Below are 25157 nucleotides of genomic sequence, written 5' to 3'. Positions count from 1 at the left end.
GCCCTTCCCCTCACCTCACGGCGGCCCTTCCCCTCAGGGCGGCCCTTCCCTTCCCCTCAGGGCGGCCCTTCCCCTCCCCTCACGGGGCCCTTCCCCTCACGGCGGCCCTTCCTTTCCTCTCAGGGCGGCCCTTCCCTTCCCCTCACGGGGCCCTTCCCCTTACGGCGGCCCTTCCCTTCCCCTCACGGGGCCCTTCCCCTCACGGCGGCCCTTCCCTTCCCCTCACGGGGCCCTTCCCCTCAGGGCGGCCCTTCCCCTCACGGCGGGTCTTCCCTTCCCCTCACGGGGCCCTTCCCCTCACGGCGGCCCTTCCTTTCCTCTCAGGGCGGCCCTTCCCTTCCCTTCCCCTCACGGGGCCCTTCCCCTCACGGGGCCCTTCCCTTCCCCTCACGGGGCCCTTCCCCTCACGGCGGCCCTTCCCTTCCCCTCACGGCCCCGGGGCGGCTCCCGGAGCCCAGAGTGCGGCTGCTGCTCCTCTGCGTGCTCAAGGAGACACTTCGGGGCTGGCGGGGATCGCTTGTGGTTCACCGTGAGGAAAAGCGAACCAGATATGGGCAAATTGCGGAGACATTTCATTTAAATGTGCTGGCAGCCAACAAATGATCAGCTCCTCGTAATGCACAGCACTGGCGGCAGGGGAATCAAGGGAGGGGCTCAGGCTGTTTTTAAGTAACTCGTCACAAGGGTGGAAGTGACATGGGTGTACAGATGACAGCTTGTCCCCCAGGTGATTTTAGACAGCCTTGGACTACTTAGAGTAACTAAGGGTCTTTTCCACAGTCCCTGGCAACTATAGTATACTCAGAAAGACACGAAAACCCTGTTACTGGTCCAGGTTGCACCTTTCCAACACTTTACTCTCAGAAAACTGTCTTTTCTCAGTTAAAATCTTTTCAACTCCTGTCCATTGTCTTTACAGTTTGCTGGAATGGAATTTTGTCACTTACCTTGCTGCACAGCATCAACAGATGTTGGACCCATTGTCCTGCTCTCCCTTCCCTACTTCAGCACTGCACACATAGGAATGAGGGACAGCTCCCATCAAGGAACTCTAGTCTGCCCGAAGAGTCCAGCAGTGAAGTGCCTCTCTTCAATTCCTGCCTTGGCCAGCAAGATCCTCCAAAAAACTTGTGTCTTCTTCACAGTCCCCTTCTGACCTGCCAGGGTTTTCTCCAGGGCTGAGCATTGTCATGTTGCTCTGAAGTTCTGCATAAAGCCTAGACAAAAGGCTGAAGATAGCATTGGTGTTAAATAAGTGTGGAGGGAAGGAAGGCAGAAAACCTGCGGCCAGAATACAGCAGAGTGACTTGCTACCAGCCTGGCATTCATTTTCAAGGCAATTAAGTGTGCAGTGCTAGATCAGAGCACAACAGCCAGTCAGCCTCAGTTTACATTCCACGCAGTTACCTGGGTGCACTCCTGTAAGGTAAAACCCAGGATCCGTAGATGTGCAAAAACTTTTGTCAAAGCTGTGGGTATCAGGCCCAGTGCCAGGGTTCAGAGCTGTGCAGGTGCACAGGCTGAGTCAGTGACACAGCTCCCTGCCTGCAAGCCTGGGGGGAGGAGCAGGGCCCAGACTTACTGACAAGGCAGGGTGGCAAAGGCTCTTGGTTTGTCCTGATGGAGAGTCCCTTGAATCTTTGCACTAGTATCCTAAGGTACTTTTTATACAACATGTGTTACCCAACTGTTTTTTGTAATCATATGAATCTCCAATAAGATGACTAGTGTTGCACCCTCCTTGTACCAGTCTAAAAACAAACGTGTACAGCAGCTGACTGCAATGCAAGGCAGCGATACCTTTCTGCTTTTGCTTCCTCTTGTTTCCAGGACTGAATTGCTTAAATAAATCTTCCTGCATGTGAATTATATCCACTTCACTTGGAATTTCCTGCCCTACTTACTTTGTTGTGCAACTTCTTACTGTGGCAGTCGCTCATATTTAATAAGCTTCTGCCCGGACATAAGGCCTTGTTATTTTAAAGCTTATACTTTATATTAAAAAATCATTGTAAAAAACACAGCTCATTGTGCCCACACTAGCAGTAGGACCTGCCACACACGAAAACATCAAGTAGAAAGATGAGGGTAAAGATGGAAGAAATCGAAAGGACATCCCAATCAAGCATTCATTTTGTTGAACTGTAACTTAGATAACTACATATACAATAAAAGTAGCAATGTAGATACACAGTAAAGAGCAATACTTCTGGGAGAAGGCAGTTCCTGTGATATTGCTGTGTACACCAAAGTATTAATATACCACTAAATGCAAATGGGGTGTTGGATTATTTTTTTTTAATTTAATCAAATTATCTTGGTGGGGGAAGAATTTCAGACAGTTAATCAAGCCTTCCAACACTCCAGTTTTCTCTTTGTTGCCCTAATCACCAGTAATTTTTCCTGGAATTGCCTGGACACACTCAGAATGAACCACACTGTCTGCCTGGCTGCTGAGACCTTGCTCCATTTGTGTCAACATACCTACAGCTGTGTCCTTTCCAATTTTCCACAGCACCTTGGAAGCAAAGGCAAAGGAGGATGTTTCTGATGACTACCTCCCAGCAAAGGAAAACATGTTACTGTGGTTGCCTACGTATGGGAACAGATGCCTGACCTCCGTCCTCAAACTCCTTCCAACTACAACAACCGTTCATCCTAAAGAGCTTTTGTGCTGCAACCTTGTACACGTGTTGGGCAGTGCCTTTATCTTGTCCTTGGCACAGATGCCTCACCTACAGCCGGGCTGCTTCTAACACAGAGAGCAGCATTTGCAATCAGACACTACACTGCCACTGTGTGATCTATCAAAATCTAAACCTTATAAACGCAGCACTAGTAAGAAATATGCAAGTTTGTCACTGGGTTGCTTTTAAACTTTAAAACAAAGAGCTACATAAACACAATTCTTAGAAATAAATTTTTGCAAAGCCATTTATATTTGACCTTCTGAGGGAGGGAACAGGATAACGAGGCTGTAAGGATTCTAAAGGAATTTTTACCGGCTTTGAAACACAGTGTTGGGAACTCATCATTAAGATTTCATGGAAACCTCAAGCTGCTGTTATCCCACTGAGGTAAGAACTTTCTGTAGTAGTCAATTATAAAAATAAAACACATTTTCAATATATGCAAGTTCCTTCAGACAGGCATTCCTTTTTGTAATATAAACCCCCTCCCCAAATCCAAACCACAAACCAACAAAAAAAAGGTAAAAATGTGAGTAGACCTTAGATTTAATTAATACTTTTACTCATCATCAAACTCAGAAGTTAGGGAAGACATCCTGAGATCTTACCTTGCCTCAAGATACTAAGAAAAAAATCCAACACTTCACATAATCCCTATGTAAGATGACAAATATCTACTATCTATAAGGCATCCTTGTGGAGCTCTACCCCTTTTACTGCCCAGTCTGACATTAGACACTTGAATTTTACCCTTTATGTCAGAGGACTCAAATCAGTTGATTCCTCAAGCCTTCAATTAAAAACATTTTTTAAATGTGTGCAAGACCCACACTTGTAAAACTGTGTGGTCAAACTCTTTTTTTTCTGCTTTGAATCGTCAAACACATCCAGATAAGCTATGTACACCCCAGCTGGAGAATGGAACTGTCTTTTTACCATTTTCTTATGGAATGTTCTCAAAATTCTGATCTGGGATAAGTCCTCCTCACACGCAGCAAATCAGAAGAACACATTTGAATGACGTTCAATTCTGCAGCTCAACATGCTGTGTTTGCATGGGAGCTGTAGTAAAAGCAGAAGGCAATACTTTTGCAGGTTTTTTAGCTCAGCTTCAGAAACAGTACAAAGGCCTTTGAACTGTAATGTAGCAGCAGTCCCACGAAACCAAGCAGCCAAAGCCGCAGGGAGCGGGGGCACAGCAGCAGCAGCAGAGGCCAGAGCCTGGCTCGCACAGGAAGAGGAGGAGCTGCAGTACAGAGCAGGTACGGGGCCTCTCCTAACACCACTTGCAGAAAAAGCCTCAAGACAGACAATGCCAAGCCCACGAACAGTCTTTACTTCTCTCAGTTATTTCACAGCACAATGAGACACAGCACAAAGTTTGTACAGTGGGATCTGCAGACAGTTTAAAAACAGGCAATTATCTTTAATAAAAAGCATTGAGTCTAAATGAAAATAATATGAAGACAAACAATACTGAAGCTAATGATCACCTTGCTTGCTTTTGATTGTCTAAAAAGTCCAAGACTTGTCATAGTGCCTTTAATGTTCTCCACATCACCTTCTCCAAACACCCTAGTTAGTGTAAAGCTTAATGTGCCTCAACTCATATGTGTGGGTAGGTTTCACAACCTTTTGCTCTCAAACCCTACTTGCAGTGTGTGGGGAGGTGCAACAGCTCTCATCATACAACATTCTGATTCACAAAGAAGCAGCACAAGTGTTGTACATAATTTAATTTGCACTTCTGTATATAAATGTTTACTATATTGCACACTATTGCAGCACTTAAAAACATCTAATTATTTGCAAAAATTAGTAAAATACTTTAAAGGATTTAAAAATAAGGGTTTTAATGCAACTGACAAGATAATAAAAAAAGCAATTTACTTAATGAGATACAATCCTTTATGTTGGAAATGAAAGTTACATACAACTAGAGTACAATTAAAATATACCATATAGTTCAACACTTAATTCCTCAAATGTGTAAAATTAACAAGCTTCTACTGTCATAGATATACAATTTTTCCATATTGTGAAAAGGATTTTTCAAATTAAATACAGGTAACATAATATTCTGTAGTTATATTTCACGACTGTGTTTAAATGAGAGGGTTGTATAATACTCACATTGTCAAATGTACTCACTAATGCCTTGGAAATTGCACACTTCCCCTCCTTTTCCAAAATAGAATCTCGTTTCCATACTGAAGTCTATTATGCCATATTGGAAAAGTGTTTAACTTGCTGACAGGATTTTCATAAAATTAAAAAATAGCAGAATATCATGGCATTATGATGACTTTTCCACTTATGCCCATGTAGAATTTAATCTGGATATCAGACAGACACGTCAGAACCAATTTCCTAGACTTTTGTCTTATTGTACACGCAAGATGAATGATTACAGTATATTACAAAACAGAAAAATCTCTGAACCTTTCTAGAGTTATAAATGTAATGATTAAAAATTAAAATCATAACAGAATCAAATTGTGATCTCCAACATTTATTAAAATCTTTAAAGTTCATAAACGACAACAAAGTTACTGTAGAATTTATCGCATACAGCTAGCATACAGCAGCATGTCCTTGGTCTAAATGAAATACAAAAGATTTTAACATTTTCATACAAAGGATTTCTTTAAATTTATTCATGTGACGATATATCTTTGTTACATAAAATTTGCTACAGCAAAGTATCTTATACTTTTCTTGCACGTATGTATATATGGGTGGACAAGACTGCATTCGGTGTCAGCCTCCTAATGACGTTGTGCAAAAATGCTCAACAACCTAAACACAGAGAATGTTGGGTGGTACGTTTCAGAATCTTTTGTAAAATGTCTATAAAGGCTTTTCTTTAGGGAGTCTCATACAGATTAAAAGGAAGGAATGCCATCAGCTGTTGATTTGCTCTGGCATTCAAACAAACACAATGGCTATGTATCAATATAGCTCAGGTTTTTAAAAAACAATTCATCCTTGTATGCATGTAAATTTATCATAAAACATGAGTCTAGTTTAAACTGTTTAGATGTGCTGTTTTAAGACAGGTCACTGAGACAGCCAGAACCAAGTGTAGAAATAAAACTACTATGAATAAGTTTAAAAGCAACCCCCAGAAAAGTGCTGAGCCGCTGATTATTAACATTGAAATAAATGTGTAGAGGTGCCCAAAGCTAGCACATGGTAGCAATATCTTTTAAGTCAGTTGGTGAGAGTATACAAAACATAATTAAACCCAAATACCTGTATCTGTGTGACCATACATTCTGGTTGATTGAAAGAAAGTAGGTTAGAAACAAAGACAATGCAACTAAAATAAATTCAGCTGTTGCAGTTTTTAAACTTTCTCTCTTTTCTTCGTGAATGAAGTGCTGTAATTAAAAAGAAAATGATTGTAGCAGTACTCCATCCTCAGTTTACTAATATAGTATACCAGAATAAAAACTTGGCAATAACCTCTTATTCTTAACAGCTAACAAAAAATAACCGTGTTCATCCAGCGATGCATCTAGAACAATATTTTGCATTTGCTAAACCATTTATTTTTCACAGCTAATGGCAGAGCGCATTTTGCTTTTTGTGGCATGATGGTTCTTATTCTAATGGATGCCTTTTGAAACAAAAAAGGCTTGAAACAAGGAATACTTTGGGAGCCCAGACATTGGCTACTTAAAAAAAACCCCACAAAGTGAATCGAAATGAATCATATTCTCTACAATACTGACCAAAACTTCCTTTAAGAGTTTAGGTTTCTTGATCTTAAAAAAGCCATTTTATACCTGCCAACTGAAATGCTGGTAAGTTGACTTTGTTTAATATGGTCCAAAATCCAGACCAGGTGGAATTCCTGCTCTCACGGGACTGTAAGCTTTCCATGATACAGTCTGGTTATGGCAACTTACCTACTGCCTAGGTGGGAGATATGAAGGAAGGAGGCAGTGACAAAAAACTGCAGGGATGTAGAAAACCAAGGCACAGGGTCTAGCTACTGTCCCCTACTTAAGCCATCCAATTGATTCTACTGAATTTTGGTCAGCCTCCAGGAAGAAATGTTTTTAAGTTAATTTAGCAGACATTTATATGGCGATAAATACTACCTTCAAAAATGCTAAAAATGTTGGCTAGGTTTAGTCTGAGCTACTAAAAAATTATTATAAATTGTAGCATCAGACACAAGACAGACATGAATTATTGGCTGGCACAGACTAGAAGCAACATTTATCTTTCACTTCAGTCTAAATCACACTAGCCGCAACACCTTCCATTTCACTCACACAAATAATACATTATTCAAAATAAAATGGAGCATTCTTGGGTAAAAAACTACTTCATTTCAAAGGGGGAAAATGAACAATACACAGAAACAAAGAACGACAGAAACCAAAGTTAAGTAGGAAAGTGGTCTATTATTCTGTGTTACTGCACAAACAGTGCTTGCTTAATTGTGCCTAGTTAGAAGGGTTGGTGCAAACTGCACACATGGAAGATGGCAATAAAGACCTCAGTCAGCTTTGTGGAATGAAGTAACTAGGTAACTGTTTTGACATATGATGGTCTCAGCTCCACCTCATCTGTTAACAGAGTGCAAAGATCCCAATGTGAGCCCTGATGTCATCTTGTCCTCTTACTCCTACTAAAAATCAGCAAATTCTTTTGCACATTTTTCTGTTAGAGACGCACGAATATCTTCTTCTTCATAGTCATCGAAGTTGCTGGTATCTCCAGGACCTCTGCACTTTGGTATGAATGGAGCTTCTACCTGTATTGGTGGGAGACACAAAAAAGCACATGAAACGTTACTGGCCAATAGGTTTAACATTGTGATAATGAGCACAGCAATATTCCCATTAATCCTCAAATCCTGCCAAATCAGGTATTACAGGCTAAAGTTGTGGCACATAAATAAAGCCAGCCTAAGAAGGTACAGGCCTCTAGACGTGTGAATCTAAGTTGAAAAAGACTAATATCTCACTGACAAACACCATTAAAAAATTACTTCCACTTTAAAACAAAGTTTAGTTCTCTCCTTGCAGAGGCGATCCTGCTCCCTTCATCAGCTCTGTGGCACAGCTCCCAGCACAGTCATGGCAGAAGCAGAGTAGACTGATTGCCATCAACACTACACAAAAATCTTAGGGCAGTTTGGAACCCCTCTCCTTCCTACTTACCAACGACCCTCTCTTTCCAAATAAAAACTAACCTGAGTGTAAAAGAATTTGTTCTGCCTCTCCTACAAAGCTCCTCCTAGGACCTAACTGTGAGAGGTGAAAGCCTTTTCAAAAAGGCCACAACGAGACACAAGAAATGACATGAAGGAGTCACTCAAAGACTGTACCGTAAGGAAAGCCAAAATACAACAAAATGATGGAGGCAATGCAAATTTAAACCTGGAAACACAAAGTAATCAGACGAGTGTCCCTGTCCCAAACATCCCCAGCAGTGAGTGTGCCAGGGGAGACAACTGAGCAGGGCAGGCACAGCTCCAGCTCCAGCTGAGGCAGAGGATCATATCACACTGTGCAACCAGGTAGATTAATGGTGCTGTGGATGTGCTGTGTGTGTAAATCAGTAAATTAAAGAGGTACAGCACAGAACAACACAAATTATACTCTGCTGACTTTGGGCAACAACACTATACACCCCGAGAAATCATACTAACTTTTGCCTTTGTGCAATTGTCACATGTGTATCCTTTTGTTCCTAAAACAATATACACGGTTCAGTGATTTACCCTGACTGAACACACAGCCTGTGTACATAGCTACCCTATAAAGCCACACTTTTACCATTATCTGAATTTCTGTCTCTGTGTCTTCCTTAATTGATTTTCAGTTACTCTCTTACAGCAAAACTCAGAGCACAGAAAATATCACATTTACTACTGGAATTTTAGAATGCTGTCAAATGAGACACATCAGACCTTTTCCTATTACCTTCACTAAGGAAATTGCTAAAAAGAGATTGCAGGAGATAACAGCAGCTTATAGTGGAAATACCTGTTTGGCCCTAAGTATAACCATATTATCAGGCAGTATGTTAATAAATAGCTATGCAAACACACAAAGAAAACAAGACTTGATCATATCCGAAATATTAAGTAATTGACTGGTTCACTTATGACTGTAGCATTAAATTTAAAGAAAAAATAATAAAAAAGAAATAAATCATTCACATGACATTAGCTGCCAAGGAACACGTTTATTCAGGAGAACACATGCTGTGGTAACAACCACTGTGAAAGGCTAGTATAACCCCAAGGTTTATTGCTGTATTTCTATGACTGCTTAGATGGTATTACAATGTATGCTGTTGTTTCATACCCTTAGTATTACAAGATTTATTCCTTATAATGAAAAGCTTCAAGCTTATTCAGCATCAGTTTTCACAACCCTTTAAATCTTGTAATGGCTATTTTGACTGTACTACTTGTTAACATTTTAAAATATTTCTTATTTCTGCAGAAGTAATTCTCTACAGCAGTGCACTAGGAATGCTAAGAATATTTAGCACAGTATTAAAACATCTGATTTAATCTTATGGAGCCTGAGTGTCCCCAAACAGCCTACCAGCAAATGAAACTTGGTGCATATAAATCCGCCTTGCAAACAGGCATTAAGAAACCAAAGAACGATAATTACAAATCTGCAATGGAAAATATTTTCTTAAAAATATCTATACTTAATGCAAGGAATACAGGATGTGTTAACTGTACCCTGTCTAGTAGTAATTAATACATTAGTGAATAATTCAATAACTGTACTGTCACATTTGTGTAGACAAACAACCAGTTTCTTTTTATAAACTATTGTAAGTATTTAGCTTTGGCCTTTAAAATACTGCTCTTACAAGCAGCAAGTTTATGTCTCTATAGTTAAGACTGTTAGTGTTTCAAATTCAAATCAATTTTTTAAAATATTATCACTTGTCTCTAGCCCTTTTCCAATATTGAGACTCAAAATTATTTCTCCACCTGAGTCTTCTGGGACAACACCAATTTTAGTCTTCTATTGCTGTGTGTTGAAAAATGAAGAATTCAGAGGTTACATTTAAGAGAATAAATAATTTCTTAGGATTCTGTTTCTAGTTAACTCACTAATCTACAAATATTTAACTTTGACTCTACATTCAAAGGGAGAGGGAGCTTTGGAGCTACTGGAGCCTAGACTGAATTATCATCATCCTCATCCCTTCTGGCAGCTCTGCTTCGTTCATCCTGGCAGCACAAATGTGTTGCCCTCAAACAGATACATTAATGGCTGCTCACATGCTGAAAATATTCCCAATTGTCTCCATTGCTTTTGTTCTTATGCAGGTCCAAAGCCCAGTGCAGACTGGGCATGGGTTTTCTAAAAACCACATTACAAGTTGTGTTGATCAGGGAACTAGAAAAAAAAGCATCCAGCTCTTCCCATCGCCCCAGCTTATGGAACTGCAGTCAGTCCAAGCATGGTGTCAGGAGACAAACACTCCAAACAGGGAGGAGGAGGGACGCTCCTTTAGGAGAAAAGAAAGAAAAGCTCTAGCTTTGGCTGGAGCTTCTCCACTCTGAAGCACAGCCTGACTGCTAGGAGCTGGCTGGAAAGGAAAACAGATTCCTCTCTGCTGTGGAGGAGTATTTATAGATGCATATAGCAGGGGTTAAATGAAAAGCAAGAGAGGCAGGACATGGCTCACTTTGAGATAATCCAGAAACAGACTAAAGCACAACACGTGTTAAAGAGAACATCAATGTACATAGAGGTTCAGGATAAAATACCAATAAGAAACAATCATAATCAATCAATACATATCCTTTGCAGTCTTAAAAGATGAAACTACCTCTACTTTTTAAATTGATAGATTTAGGGGAAAAAACACCAAAATAATTAGAAATTTTACTTCAACCCCTTAAGGACCTGTAATAGTTTTGACCAGGAAGAGTCTTACCTTTCTCTGATAAATGGCAATCCAATCTGTAGTTGCAAACCACTTGTGATTCTTTATGTCATTTACACCATTCTTGAGATTTCCATATCGTTTGGTCAAATCTACCTGGAGTAAATTTCTTAGAAGATCCTTTAGGTCTGAACTGAAGTGTGACGGAAACCTCACCTAAAATTAGATACCCACAACATTAAAAAATATTATACAAATTTGATTCTTCTCCCTGTGAAGTGAAACAACTTCATACAAAAGGAAACAGTGGGCCCATTTTCTATCCTTCCTTTAAAATCAAATCAAGTAGGAATGCATGAAGTGAGAGATTATTATTGTTGCACATGTATTTCTGTTTCAAAGAGCCTTTATCAACAGCATTACCTGGTCCATCTACCATTTCTTGAGCTGAAAGTTTCTAGTGGGCAAAATATTAATTTAGCTAAGAGTGATATAAAAGTCAAGTTTAATTTAAGTTGGTGTCTCACCAACACAACATAATCTCAAGACATACTCAACTATTTTCTAGGAGTAAATTTTTAGATTATATTATATATATGCACACATGGGAGACACAGTACAGTACAGCATATATACAGCATATAAATATATAGGCATGCTCTGAAATAACTGTACATTCAGCAATCATATATGAAAAGTCAGCCTGGAACTTCATGCTGTACTGCAATCTGTCTGATAACTAAATGCACCAAGATTAAAAGTCTTACATAACTAACATAGCACTATTTGAAGATTGCATGTGAGTGACTTGCAATTTATTCAAACCTGGCTAAAGGATACATTTGAAGATGATTCCTGGGATATAATTACAAAGGGTTTTACTAGCAAATGATCTACTGACACTATCTGAGATGGCAGAGAGAAGGAAGGGAAAAAGAACAAGCAGAAAGCTATATTTGTCATCCTCACAGTCTCAGTGTTTGACACTCCCTATATTCAGCTGATCAATTATGATGTAAATACAGAACATGGAATTACTTAAAATAAAAACATTTGTGATACCAAGAAGTCTAATTATCAAGGACAGTGCTTTAGTTCACCTATGAATATAGCTCTATTGTACATTATCAGAAATTAACAGGTTTTAATGACTATAGTATCCAGACCACTTAGAACTAAGGAAATATTAACTCAAATTTTTAAGTAGAGAACTAAGAGAATGAGGTAGAATGAAAGACTCAGGTTATAAAGAACTGCTAGCTGAAGACTGAATGTTAGAGCTTCCAGAGTTCATGTCCAGTGCTGTTTCTGCAGCCATCCATCCATGGACTCAGTAAAAAAGGTAGATGATCAACAGTACAGATGTCAAGCCAATTAGATAAAACTGCAAAATTGCCTCAACTTTTTTTCTTTTCTTTTAGCTTAGAAGAAAAAGATTTCTTTAAAAATAGATGTTTGTAAATTAATTCCCATATATTCATAGAAACAGCTGAAGGTTCACAGTATTAAAGCCTTTCAAAGAGCAACAACCTTCTTGATTTAAAAAAGAATCAATGTCAGTGCAATGCACCACAGGCCTGCTGAGTACTGCCCTTGATTAGAAGCAGAGGTACCTGGTGCAGCACTGCTGTGTCTGTGCAGGGACAAGGGAGACAGGAACTGGAACAGATCCAGTGAGCACAGAGAAACAGAGACAACACTGGCTGGCAGGAGAAGCTGCAGAGTGGGTACATTTTGGTGCCATTCGGCACCAAAGGTAAGAGATATTAATTAAAAATAAAAGGGAAACATTGGAAACACTTTTTGAAAATTTTATACAGCAATGAAAACCAAACAGAACATTAGACATGCCTTCAACTACATGACTGCAGAAGTAAAGAGACCTACTAGGAATGATGGAAACCCTTCAGAGCTTATCAAAAACTGCAAAAAAATTCTAGAAAATAGCTAGGCAAATTAAGCATACAGCTAAATAGTTGTTAATAGATCATTTCAATCCAAGCATGAAGGGATATAATACCACAGTGTCTGTAAATTTAGTAATTGGCATTTTAAATTTGAAGGCAAGGAGCAGATTTTTAGTACTTTGATTTTCAAGTTACAATGTCTGTAGTTAAAAAGGGGACATTACACACTTTTCCTATGTTCTTTCCAAATTGCTGTCTAGCAGCCAGTAAATTCTGCATGTCCTCCACCAAAAAACAGGCTCTGCAAAGACAAACAGCTGCGTTTGTGAAAACACACAAACTTACCTTGCCAGACACAATCTTCTCGTAAATTTGAATGGGCTGATCTGCAAAGAATGGGGGATATCCAGCTGCCATTTCATAGATTAACACTCCTAATGCCCACCAATCCACTGCCTTGTTGTAACCCTGGATAAAAACACCCCACTGTTAGTACAGCTTCTAACACAGATTAAGATTTCCAGTATATACCTATGGAATACAAAGAAAGCAATTACATTGTTCAATACAGAACTTACAACCTAATTCAAACCAAAGTGGTCCCAGATTCCAAGAGCAATACACTGAAACCCTAATACAGCACTGCCAGTGCAACAGTGAGAGAAGGGAAACGTTTTGCACACATTTGTGTGATGAGTGCCAGTGCTGTCTTTACAGTGACAAGAATCCCTAAGTGACAGAAATGGGCACAATTTATTTATTTACTTAAAATCAAAACTATCTTATTACAGAATGATTGAAAATTCTTCAAAGCTTAGGGACATTTCATTAAATATCACAGTATTTCCTAGATGGTGTACTGTAATCTTTTTTCTTGATTATCTGCATTTCAGAACATTCATTTCCATATGCAGTGAGCTAGCCACAAGAGCTTAGAAGTTTAGTTAATAAGCTGTTATAGTCATTTACGATATGATCTTAAAAACCTGAACATTAAATCATTAGTAGGTCCTATTCAGTATTACAAAAGTCAAAAACCCCACCAAACCTATCAATTTCATATATGTTCCCTGACATCTTTTACAAAGCTCAGGGCTCAGATTCAGTCTTTTCTGAAGAATCTACTACGAAGAATTTGTAGTAGGTGCATTGCAATTTATTCTGCTGGTTTAGCTGCACTGGGGCAAAAAAAGGTGCAAAGAACCAACATTTTTTCCCCAAATAGACATGGATTTTGTTTATTTTTGAAGACCTGTTAAGGTATTTAATTAAACCACACACTAAATGTGCGATTTAACATTATGCATTATGACTATTTATAGCATAAGCAGTTCTATAAACTATATTTTCCCCTTGCAAAATATATAGGGCTACAGTTAAACAGCTATATGATTAATAATACTTCTTCTATGTTTGAACACTTAGTGCAAGAACCAGACAAACGGATCAAGAGTAAGCTTACAGTGCATGTACTTTATGTGTAAAACCAGTGGATTGTCATGTTTGATTTCATGGAAACTGCCTTAAACCTGAAACACTCTGTAACAAGTTATGTGATGACTACTGATTCATCCCCTGTGTGGTTCCTGTTACCTCTGGAGTTCCTGTTCCAGCCTGTTAACACTTCAGAATGTAATCACTGAGCTTTCTTGTTCTGATAAGGATGTTAGTTAATTAACTTATTATAGATTTTTTAAATCTCTTTTCCCCTCCCAAGTTACATGGCAAGTATATGCAGAAAGTTCTGTACAGTATTGTGAAAATTGCTGATTTGGCATAAGTTTTAGCATACTAAAAAATATTTACAATGCAACGATTGCATTTTATGTAATTCATAAAGAATCGACCGGTCAACATTTGATTTTTCGAAGTATCAGCAATTGTTTATCCCTCAGAGTTTAACAATTAGGTGGTTACATTTTAACTGCCTCAAATGCATGGCTGAGTAACAAGACAAAGTACCTTGCTGAGAATTATTTCAGGTGCCAGGTATTCTGGAGTCCCACATAACGTCCAAGTTCTTCCTTTTACTCTTTTTGCAAAGCCAAAGTCCGTGACCTATCATCAGAAGAAATAAATTGACTGTAAGTGCCTTGCTACCAAGAAATTTAAAATTAAGTACTTTTGAAATCTTTTGGAAAATCATTTTATTAGAGGAAAAATTTTTCTCAAATCACATAGTAGCATATTATCAGATGTACCTTTAGTTCAGTTCTCAATAAACAGAAGGTTTCTCATTATATAACTAAGAAAGAACATAAAGTAGGTATTATCACCTGACATAAGCTTCTATGTGTAACTTAAAAAATCAGTGGGAACTGTGGCTTACTAATCTTCCACATGCACTGCAATTACATTATTCATTTTTCTTATACTTTTCACATTGGGCTGTTTGTACTGCTGAAAGTTTAAAGAACATGAATAAGATATTTATATATTTCTTTACTTAGCAAATAAATGTATCACAAAAAGGGTCATGATATCCAACAGTCTTGTAAATTTAGAATTTTATTGCATAAGTGTATAAAGGATATATGTAAAATTAGTGTGGAAATAAGACAACATAAAAGAGGTCTTCCCGTCAGTTCTGAGTATCTTTGAAAGCATCACCAGAGTCAAGTTTGTTTACTAGAGCCCTGGGGGAAAAATGTAGCAGTAATTGTATTCACAAATGGCAAGTACTTGGCCATTATAAATTCTTCCTTTCACTTGTCATGTTTTCTGCAGGAAGTTTTCAGAACTCTGTGTGCAATATCACACTCTCTGTGGTTTTTCCTGGACGTATATATTCCTGTGGAATGTATACAGCAGCCAGGTAGTTACATGTGAAATTCTGTGATTGGTTTGAAGCTACCAAGTCTATTTGTTTGGGGATCCTTTTCTTTTGTTTCCTCCTTCGTGGTATCAATTTCAACCCATTCCTCAAGCAAGCATACTGCACTGCAATGAAAATCATTGCTAATTATACAGTAACCCTGTCCTGTACACTAGTGTCACAATTAAAGAAGCCAAACTCCAAACTACCAAGGCAGCTTTTGCTTCATTTCTGGTAGAAACAACAGCATCAACAGCTGGAACTGAACAGAGTGGGTGACGTGTTGACTAGACAGACCTGCTTCAGTTAGCAAAGAATCATTTCTGTGTTTGGGAATGCACATCAGCCTATGTAAGAACGATACACTACAGACACAGGACAAACAGCAATGGCTTTAAAATGGAAAAAGAAAATGAAGGAAAACACAACTGTTGCATAGAGAGAGTTGCCAACTCCGGACTAAGTCAGTCATAGCTTTATATTAATGATGCTCCCCAACCACATCAAAGGAACTTGTATTTATCTTCTCCCTACAGTATTATTCTACTCTCCACACAAAATTATTTTACAGTTATAAGCTGTTTAAGATATGACTCCTTCCCACTTCTCTTGAACATTTTTATGATGTATTTTCTTGTTAGATTCCGCTATGGCAAAAGGTGATACACTGAGGAACGAAGAACTTCCATAGTTTAGGGACTGTAAAGCACTGCAGAGTGCTTGTTGCTGCACACACTGCCTTCCCATTTGCCATTTAGGTTAAAAACATAAGAGTTAAAAGGAAGATGAGAAGGTGCCGAGAGAGACTGCTGTAAAACCAAAGTCATCATTGGCAGCACTGAAATTCTGATCCGACCTCAACTCAGCTCTTACTCCAGGTGTCTGAGAAGGCCAGGACTCTCCAAGGGTGGGATTCATCTGACAGACATTAAGTACCACGGTATCAGTGTTAACATCCAAGCTGGTTTTCCCAAACTACTTATACAGACAATGCAGAGAAACAGATATTTTAGGGCACCTTTCATCTTGTTCTAGGGCAGACGCATAAAATAGGTCAGATGAGCAGAGCCATGTAATCACCTACTTCTCACCACAGACCCCAAGGGAAATCTTGACAACTGGCTCAACTGCAGACAGCTCCGCTGTGCATACTTAATTTTAGTCAGAGGAAATACAACCCACTGGTTTTAACCATTACTAAGCAGCAGGGCATTGGAATACTCCCCAAAAATAGGCTAACATGCCAAACAGCTTCAGACCGTTTATTCTAAACACATTTTCTAGAATTACCTAAATCTACACAGTAAGACAAGACTCCACTCCCTAAATATATGAAAAGTATCATACCTGGATGTATCCTTGCTGATCAATTAAAAGATTTTCAGGCTTTAGATCTCTGTAGATGAGGTCTAATGAATGGAGGTACTCAAATGTTAGCACTATCTGAGCTGCATAAAACCGTGCATGTGGTTCACTGTAAAGAATTCAAAGAATATTAATTACCCCAGTGCTATGCTAAGGTACTGGAGCAACCACGTAACTGCCAGGGATAGACAAACAAAGCATCTTTTAATCTGTTCTTTTACTGGGTAACAAGAAAAAGCAAAAGCAAATGTTTTAGAATTGATATATGCATTCCCTAAATTTAAGTCTTGCAGCTAAGATACACATGCAAATCAAGATGAATGTATCCCACAGTGCAGAGCTTAAACTTCAAATTTTACTTTTAGAAGCTATCATCAGTTTCAGTGACAATATCCATAGGGATTCCAAGATTTTACAATGCACAGATCACAAATGTCTGTATTAACTAAGCAAAAAATAAGAAATAATTACAAGTTCTTCACTGCCTGACTAATTTAAGTCCACTGATAAAGAGGTAAATTAAATGCATTTAACCCTTCAGAATTTTTTCTTCAATGCTAACAAATTTTATAAAACCCTCTTTCCAAATTAGCAACTTAAGCCTTTTTAAAGGAATAATGTCATTAATACTTTTACCTGAACCTTCCGATTCTTCTTAGATGTGAAAACATTTCACCACCAGGAACATACTCCATTACCATGTATAAATTAGAATTGTCCTACAGAAACAAGTAAACATACACAAATACACATTAGGCATGCTACAGTTTCTGTAATTCCTACACAGAATGTATTTTACTAAAGAATGAAAATGAAAAATTGTAGCCATCCAATGGCCCTGACAAATATAAAGCAACATGGGTAGAAATTCTTGAAAAACTGCAAAAGCAGCATCATATATCTCAAGAAATCTATTTTAAAGTAAATCTGAATAAAGATAATTAGTGAGCTCCTGACACAGAATAGGGTGTAAGGGACCTGAAGGAAGAGAGGGAAGATGCTTAGTGCAAGTTTAAGCATGTACTTCCCTGAAACCCAGCAACTACTTTCAAAATGATGATTACCTTAAAAGAATACTCCAGTTTAACAAGGAAAGGAAAGTTCACCGCTTGTAATATTCTCTTCTCATTCAGTGTGTGTTCTATCTGCTTCAGTTTGACGACCTAGGAGACAAAAAAATACTCAGTGTAAGTGTGACATTTTATAGTTGTTGATAAATTTTTCAGTCCTAAACAATTAGTTGAAAGCAAGCTACGTAACTTTACATAATGAAGAACCTTATGGATTACTAGTACAATAACAGTGCCAAGAAAGGATTAAAAAGTCTAACAACATTTTAAAGAGTAACACTTGTGCAATATGGTTGGCAGACAACTCTACAAACAGTGTTTCTTCCTACTTGCTGAGCATAGAAGATAGTAAGGAAAACCTCTCTTCATTTCCTTAAGAATTGTTTATGCTTGTAATGGAGATACTTCTGCAGCAGTTCAATAAAATCCATTTGATCTTTGGACCCTTTGTTAAGAAAGGCAGGAGACTGTGTTGGACACATTTAATTCTGAATTTTGTTATCTGTGAACAGGAGTAAACAGACTTACTTTATATAGCTCACACATTAGTGAGAAAACTAAGGAGAATACAAATTCAGAATTTCCATTCTTATAAGCAATAGTTACTTCTTGGAATCCATTAAAATGTTAAGCTGCTAACACGGGGGCAAGTTGCTGATTTCTGATCATTGCTCTTTCTCAGTCAATAATAATTGGTTTCCTTGTGTTAAACCCCAACATTGCATAATCAATTATTTCCATTTTACTTAATCCCTACTGCACAATTTATCTATATCTCATTTTGAGAATGGCATGATTTCCAAGTAAAATTACTTTTTTTTTCTTTCTCCATAGGAAACAAGGAGAAAATGTACAAGAGTGATCAAACAAGTCTGGTTTTGTGTTTGGAAATCAAATCTAACTGTTATAAATAACAGATAAGCAAGATATTTCAACCCTGACTGAAACTGTGTTTAAATTTAACTTTTAGATACAAAAAGGTAGTACCAACAAAAAACTCACTACTGCTTTGAAATAAATGCCATGCAAAACTAATAGTGACTTAAAAATACTAAATCTCTTTTGAGTCACAGATCTTTAGTGACCAAAGAAAAATTTTGCTCAAATCAGCTCATTTGTGAAAGGTGTGCCCTCCACCCCTGGAAAGCTACAGTACTGGAATGTTCCTGTCCATCCAAGCAAGGAACCTGAGGCTTTAGTCTGGGAGGTGTCCAGCTGCAGTGCCAGACATGGCTTTGCCCCCTTCCTGCAGCTGCTTCCTGCACCTCCTCCCCGTGGGGGACATGGAGCAGTGCCCAGGCTGAGGGTGCTGTGGGACATGGGGAACACCAGCCCAGGCCTCCCACAGCACAGCCCTGCTCCCCCTGGAGCTCAGGCTCAGGGCTGCCCACTGCCAGCCCACTGCCAGCTCCTGGGACACAAGGATCCTGCTGATGGCACATTCCCCAGGAGCTCATATTTGAGCTCAGGCTCAGGGCTGCCCACTGCCAGCTCCTGGGACACAAAGGATCCCTGCTAATGGCAGATTCTCCAGGAGCTCATATTTGAGCTCAGGCTCAGGGTTGCCCACTGCCAGCTCCTGGGACACAAAGGATCCTGCTAATGGCAGATTCTCCAACAGCTCGGCTGTGTCCCAGCTCGTGTTCATAATATTTTCTTTCCAAAAGCCATTACAGAATGAAACCAGCCAAGCAACGGTGTGTTACAGCCTTTCTATCACAAGGCAGACAAAGGAATAATATCCCTATATACACAAACTACTGGCTATACCAACATCGACTACATTTTTTTTCATAACCTGACGAATCAAGCTTAAGACTGGATAACAAAGGCATATAATATATGCTTTCTCTTATTTCAAGTAAATTGGAAATGAAAAATTATAGGCAGCCTGCCCATTGTCTGATTTCAGACATCTGTATATTTTCTATAATAGAATAAGTGATAGAAATGTGTTCTCCCTAAACCATCTCCTATTTTTCCATCAGTTAATGGAAGCTACTAATACATTTTTAATAGAACACAAATACATAATTATATATGCTAAGTAAGTTGAGTTGAAAAAGCAGATATTTCATAAAGGAACACATCAAGACTTCTGATTACAGACAAAACCATCTAATTTACTAAGAGAAGACTGATGTCTGGATGCAAACATGTTATAATCCTGTGAATCATTTACTGCAAGTCCACTGCAATTGTTAAAAATGTGACTTTTTGCTTTTGCCAGAAAATTTTATAACTATAGCTTTCCAATTTTGAGAGGTAGTAATGAATTTAATGAACTTTGTTTTAAAATCCTTGAGTATTTTTATAGCAGCTTTCTGAATTAAGATGTAATTTCATAAACTGTTCCAGTGACAACAACTCAGCCATTCATAAAAAAATGAAACAGCTGAAAATGTGAAATGTGGTGCTGGGCTCTCTGTGCAGCAGTGGATGCTACAGAGCTCTCCCCACAGGAGGCCACCAGCCATCCTGAGGTAATGAGGAGGTGCATTTCCACACAGATGGAAATGCTCTGGCCTGTCTTTCAGTTGTGCTATGTTGGAATGTCATTTTAATTTAAATGGATTTTTTAAAAAACATGTTAGAAACCGTTGTTAGAGAAGAATGCTTTAGTTGCAAAAAAATGAGCTGTTCCAAGTAAAAATAAAAAATAATGTCAGATTTGACACCAAAAGAAAAGTTTACTTTAATTCCTCCTTATCTGACCATTATAAGTAATCCTTAACTAAATGAACCATTGTTCATGGTCCAGGACCCCAGATCACGTGTGAAGAATACTGGAACTGCAACTCAGGCAAACCAGTTTGATTATGTCACTGCCAAAGTTCCATTATATAAAATTACTCAGAAATGTAATATTGCCCAGGTGCAGGAGTTCACACTGAGGCAATGCTGACTTTGATTTTGTTAGTTGCTGGTTATTAAGTTCTCTTTGCCCCATTAATACTTTCTTAATATGATTTTTGTTACACAGCAGCAAAGTTATGTATAGTGTCTTACAAAGTAAGAAGAGCTCTTACATTGAGGACCTTTAAATCTACTAATCTAACTAAAGCACTTCTGATAAAATTGTCAAAACTACTTGTTATGATAAATTCCTTCAAAATACTTTTCCACATTCTGGAATTCTATTTATATTTTAATTCTATTTAATTAATCCATTTATATAATTATTTATATAATTTAATCTATTTAAAATTTGAACTTTACCAAACAACACTGCTTACTTAATCTAAGAGTAATAAGCTGTTAAAAACAAAAAATCAGGCTGGAGCAGCAATACAGGTTCAGACTACATCACTGAAGTTTTTGACACAGGAAATATCCATTATGTGACAGCTGTTCCAAGAGGGAGACCACTGTTCTATCCATGCAGTTACTACTGATGCAACAAGATTACTACATAACTGTACATAGAAACAGTATGGGATCAACATCCATACTTCTTGATCCACCCATTCTTGATCACAGGATCAAGAATGGAAAATAAATTATTTGTGCAAACAATTTCAATTTCAACTGTGGTTCACAAATGAAATTTTTGAGAATTTCTGACCCAAAGAGCCTTCCAGAGTTTTGAGCTACCATGCAAAAGTTTCTTTCTTTCTTTGTTTATTTAAACTACAGAACTACATTTTGCTTTGGCCAAAGAATATATAGGTCACCTTACATAAGCAATGCAAAGAATTTACCTGACAACATTTTATTAATGCTTTGGATACTACTTAGAGCCTCTTTGGCCTGCTGCTAATGTTATTGCCTGTTGTATGAATGCTACACAATCCCAACAACTGAATCTACTGCCTAAAAGAGAAAGTCGAACGTTTAAATTGCCACTGGTATCCAAGTGTGATAAGAAAAAGCACAGTATGTGCAACACAGCTCAGCCACAGCAACCAGATCTTTGTCTACATCACACTCTTCTGTACCACAAAACCCACTATAAATTACACCAACCTTCTGTTTGTCCAGTATCTTCATAGCATAATACTGTTCTGTGGATTTATGTTTCACCATCATTACTCTCCCAAATGATCCTGTTCCAAGGGTTTTTTGCCTCTCAAAATCATCTAGGCCAGCAGTATTCTACAGGTACAAGGATATAAGGACATTATTTACAACCTAATACCCAAAGACAATTTTAAGTGTATGAATTAAATCCATTTATTAAAAAAAGTTGAGTAAAATTACATTTATCAAAGACAACTCTAGCCAACTGTACCGTTGTTATAATTTCATACTTGTCAAATTTGAGTAAGAGATTTTACACTGCACTCATTAAAACAGAAAGACTTAACTGAATTATATCACATTTCTGTAATTTGTTCATACAGGTGACACATGCTTAGTAAGAAACATCTAGCAGTAAACTGATCATGAATTTAACATGCAGATAAATAACCTCCTCATGCTTCCCAAACAAGAACATTAGAACATGCAAAAAATGTCCCTGAGTACATTTTCTCAGATATCCATTGCCAGAGCATTTCAAATGGTGCTTTAAAACAATGACCCTTCCCCAAAATCCCAACCTTCCATGTTAAAATTGTACAAGATTTCTCTCTAACAAGCTCCTTAACCTGCCCCCAAGCCCTATGCAGTAGTTTTAGTACCCCTGATTTCCCTTACTATCATGAGGGAAATTATTAGCATGGTAAATTACAGATGTGCCAATGCTTCTTGTTATAAAAAAAGCCAACTAAAACATGCCAATAGATTTGGAGTCTTGTCATGTTGACTGTGAACACCATTCTCGTAAGAAAAACCTGGTGTTCAGTATGAACATTTCATCAGCTCAACTCCAAAGACCCAAGAGTCTTTGCTGATGAACTTCAGTGACAAAGCCAACATTAAAAATGGAAACTCCTTTATAAATGGCACTCCAATTATTTCTGTTTTCTGCTCATAGTCAACTGATAACACACTGGTAACATTATCAAAAAATGCAATACAGAAAATTATTGAGTGCTTAAATCAGTGATACCTGAGGAGGGCTTTCCCATTTTCTTAAAAAGTCTTCTTTGGCTTTGGCTAGGAACTCTTTCACTGAAAACACACAAAAAAGTACATTTTAATTAATATAATTCATCATGGATGTAATGGAAATGCTTTGTTAACAAAACACATCAACTCCATCATCAACTTCTTTCTTCAACTCATAATATGCTATTTCCACCATGTATGAAAGCAAGCATCAATGCCTCTAGAACTTCTACCATATCTCTAGGCGATATTTAAGCTTTCTGCAGTAACTACATCATTCTACAAAAATTACTTAAATTTTGCCAGTTCTAATAACTGACAATACTCTATAGGCAAGCAGGCTTTAAGGTGATGTTAATTCTTAATTCAACTGGGAAAAAACCAAACACCTGGCATTTATAAATAGCCATTCCACAAAGATTGACTTTTAATCTATTTTTGTTAAATAAACGTTGCATTTTCTTTCAGCTGCTTGACTGCAATGTCAATCTCATTGCTTTTTCCCCTCATCACCTTTATTTAAAAGCTGTTTGCAAGCTCAAGAACCAAAGGGACAGCATTACTGCAAGCAAAGGTAAAGCACAGGGTACAACACTGCACATTAAGCATGCCCACAGTCAGAGAATATGCAGTTTTAACACTGATTTTCCATTGAAACTGAAGGAATGTATAATGGCAAAATTCTGGAGACTGTTTAAAATGTGCACCAACATATTTTGCTCAGCTCATCTCTCAGCTGTTCTTTTTTTTGAATATCAATGCTCAGCCACATCAGTGCAGATTCCTGCACGCACAGTCATTAACGGGAGGGTTTCAGACATTGCTGTGCTTCTGAAAGTCACAGAATCAAGAAGAAAATATCATACTGGTTTTTTGTTCTCTGAATCATTTCCCATAATACAAAGTTAATAACAGTGGATTTTCAGTGCTGTGACGCTCTGCCTCAAGTGATTGCTAAAAACACACAGCAATATGCCACCATTACTCTGGGCAATATCTAGAAATATGCATTTTAGTAACTGTACTTTGCATTCTGACAGTCAAAAAAATGAGGTTTATAACACGTTGTAAACAATCATCTGATGAACTGGAACTTTGCACTTTTCAGTGAATACTAATGTTGACAAAACTTTTTAAAAATTCTCTTCTTATAGCAGTTAAGTTCCAGCAGCAGTAGAAACAAAAGCAGCTCTGGAGAAGGCTGGTCATGAATGATATTTTTTTTTATTTATTTTTTCCACCCTCTCAGGTGTGCTAGACTTGATTATCACAAAACACTGAAGGGAGGTTTATGGCTCCCATCATCACTGGCTCTGATGGAGCAGCAAATATAACGGAAATTTCAGGAAAGTTGTCAAAAGTTCTGGCAGACCTCAACATTAGGAAAGCATTTAAAGCATAATATCCACTCAGTAATTTTATTTTAAGAGCAATATCACAGAGGAGGAACATACTGAGTATCCTAAACTTATGGTTAAGCAGAGCAATAAAAACACAGTTTATACCAAAGGAACTATTTTAAAATGGTATTAAAACTCACTGAGAGTTAAAAATATTTTAGTGGCTAATCAGTAAAAATTTTTTACATATTTATCCTGTGTGTGGAAAATATTTCCTTTGTTTTTAAATTATAGAGGTTATTCATTTAATGACTTTTAATGATCCTAATTTGAGAAAAGGACAGGATTTCCTGTGGCATGAAATAATTTCTCAACACAAAAAAAGGAAACAAGCGATGTCCATGTTTGATGATCCTTCTTCCATTAGGAGAACAGAGATGATGTGGATCAAGTGATGAATATTGATAGTTTTGCAAACATGTCAAAGTAGCACAAGTATTATTTCCTCTTAATGATGAGAAAAAAATGCTGGGAGATCAGTAAGATTACCGAAAAGCTGAGCCTTCAAACTGGAGCGGCCGCAGCTTAGGAGTGAACAGTAACTCTAACACTCTACAGCTTAACCAAAACATGAAGTAGTTGGTCTCATTTTTTTCAAGTTATTACAGTACATATGTCTTAAATATCCCTCGTGCTATCTCTGTTGTTCATATAAATAAGTATTTTAACTTTCCATATTTTTGCACTGAAATATGACTATTCAGTATTTACAAAAATATACAATGACATTTACAGTCATTTCTGTCTCTGTTCTACTTATGGAATAAAGAATGCTGTTTATGAAATAAATGCAATCCATCTGGAAATACTTAAATTGCGGATATGTGAGAAAAATCTCTCATTTCTAGAATATCACTAAGCCACAAGCTCTCCTGCAACAAAAGTTCTACCTTATTCTACTTTGGCTCTTTTCTTCGAAAGCAGCACTGAACATGTATGTGCAAAATAAAGCTACCCAGTGGTGCCCATTTATCTCAAAATCACTATCTTTTAAAAACGATTTTATATTTTTTGATGTGTTATATTAGAAT

At 37.8% G+C, this 25157-nt stretch overlaps 1 protein-coding gene and 1 long non-coding RNA gene across 9 annotated transcripts in view; one reads left to right on the top strand and one right to left on the bottom strand.

Annotated features, from left to right (window-relative positions):
- Nucleotides 1-30: 30 nt before the first annotated feature.
- LOC135418497 (uncharacterized) lies at nt 31-5652 on the top strand. Its single transcript, XR_010432479.1, has 2 exons — nt 31-727; nt 920-5652. It is a non-coding gene; the product is annotated as an uncharacterized LOC135418497 (long non-coding RNA).
- PRKACB (protein kinase cAMP-activated catalytic subunit beta) overlaps nt 5187-25157 on the bottom strand; it is a 77557-nt gene continuing 57586 nt past the window's right edge. For all 8 annotated transcript variants that reach the window (XM_064663922.1, XM_064663918.1, XM_064663916.1 and 5 more), the window contains 9 exons: nt 22728-22789; nt 21701-21829; nt 17729-17827; nt 17301-17383; nt 16647-16773; nt 14447-14542; nt 12830-12952; nt 10629-10793; nt 5187-7461 (listed from right to left, as the gene is read on the bottom strand). In XM_064663922.1, coding sequence (XP_064519992.1) covers nt 7336-7461; nt 10629-10793; nt 12830-12952; nt 14447-14542; nt 16647-16773; nt 17301-17383; nt 17729-17827; nt 21701-21829; nt 22728-22789 — 1010 coding nt within the window. In that variant the 3' untranslated portion in view covers nt 5187-7335. The remainder of the gene's footprint in view (nt 7462-10628; nt 10794-12829; nt 12953-14446; nt 14543-16646; nt 16774-17300; nt 17384-17728; nt 17828-21700; nt 21830-22727; nt 22790-25157) is intronic.

Source organism: Pseudopipra pipra, chromosome 9 (assembly GCF_036250125.1).
Source record: "Pseudopipra pipra isolate bDixPip1 chromosome 9, bDixPip1.hap1, whole genome shotgun sequence".
In the NCBI taxonomy this organism is placed as follows: domain Eukaryota; kingdom Metazoa; phylum Chordata; class Aves; order Passeriformes; family Pipridae; genus Pseudopipra; species Pseudopipra pipra.
This window is presented reverse-complemented; position numbering and strand designations above follow the sequence as displayed.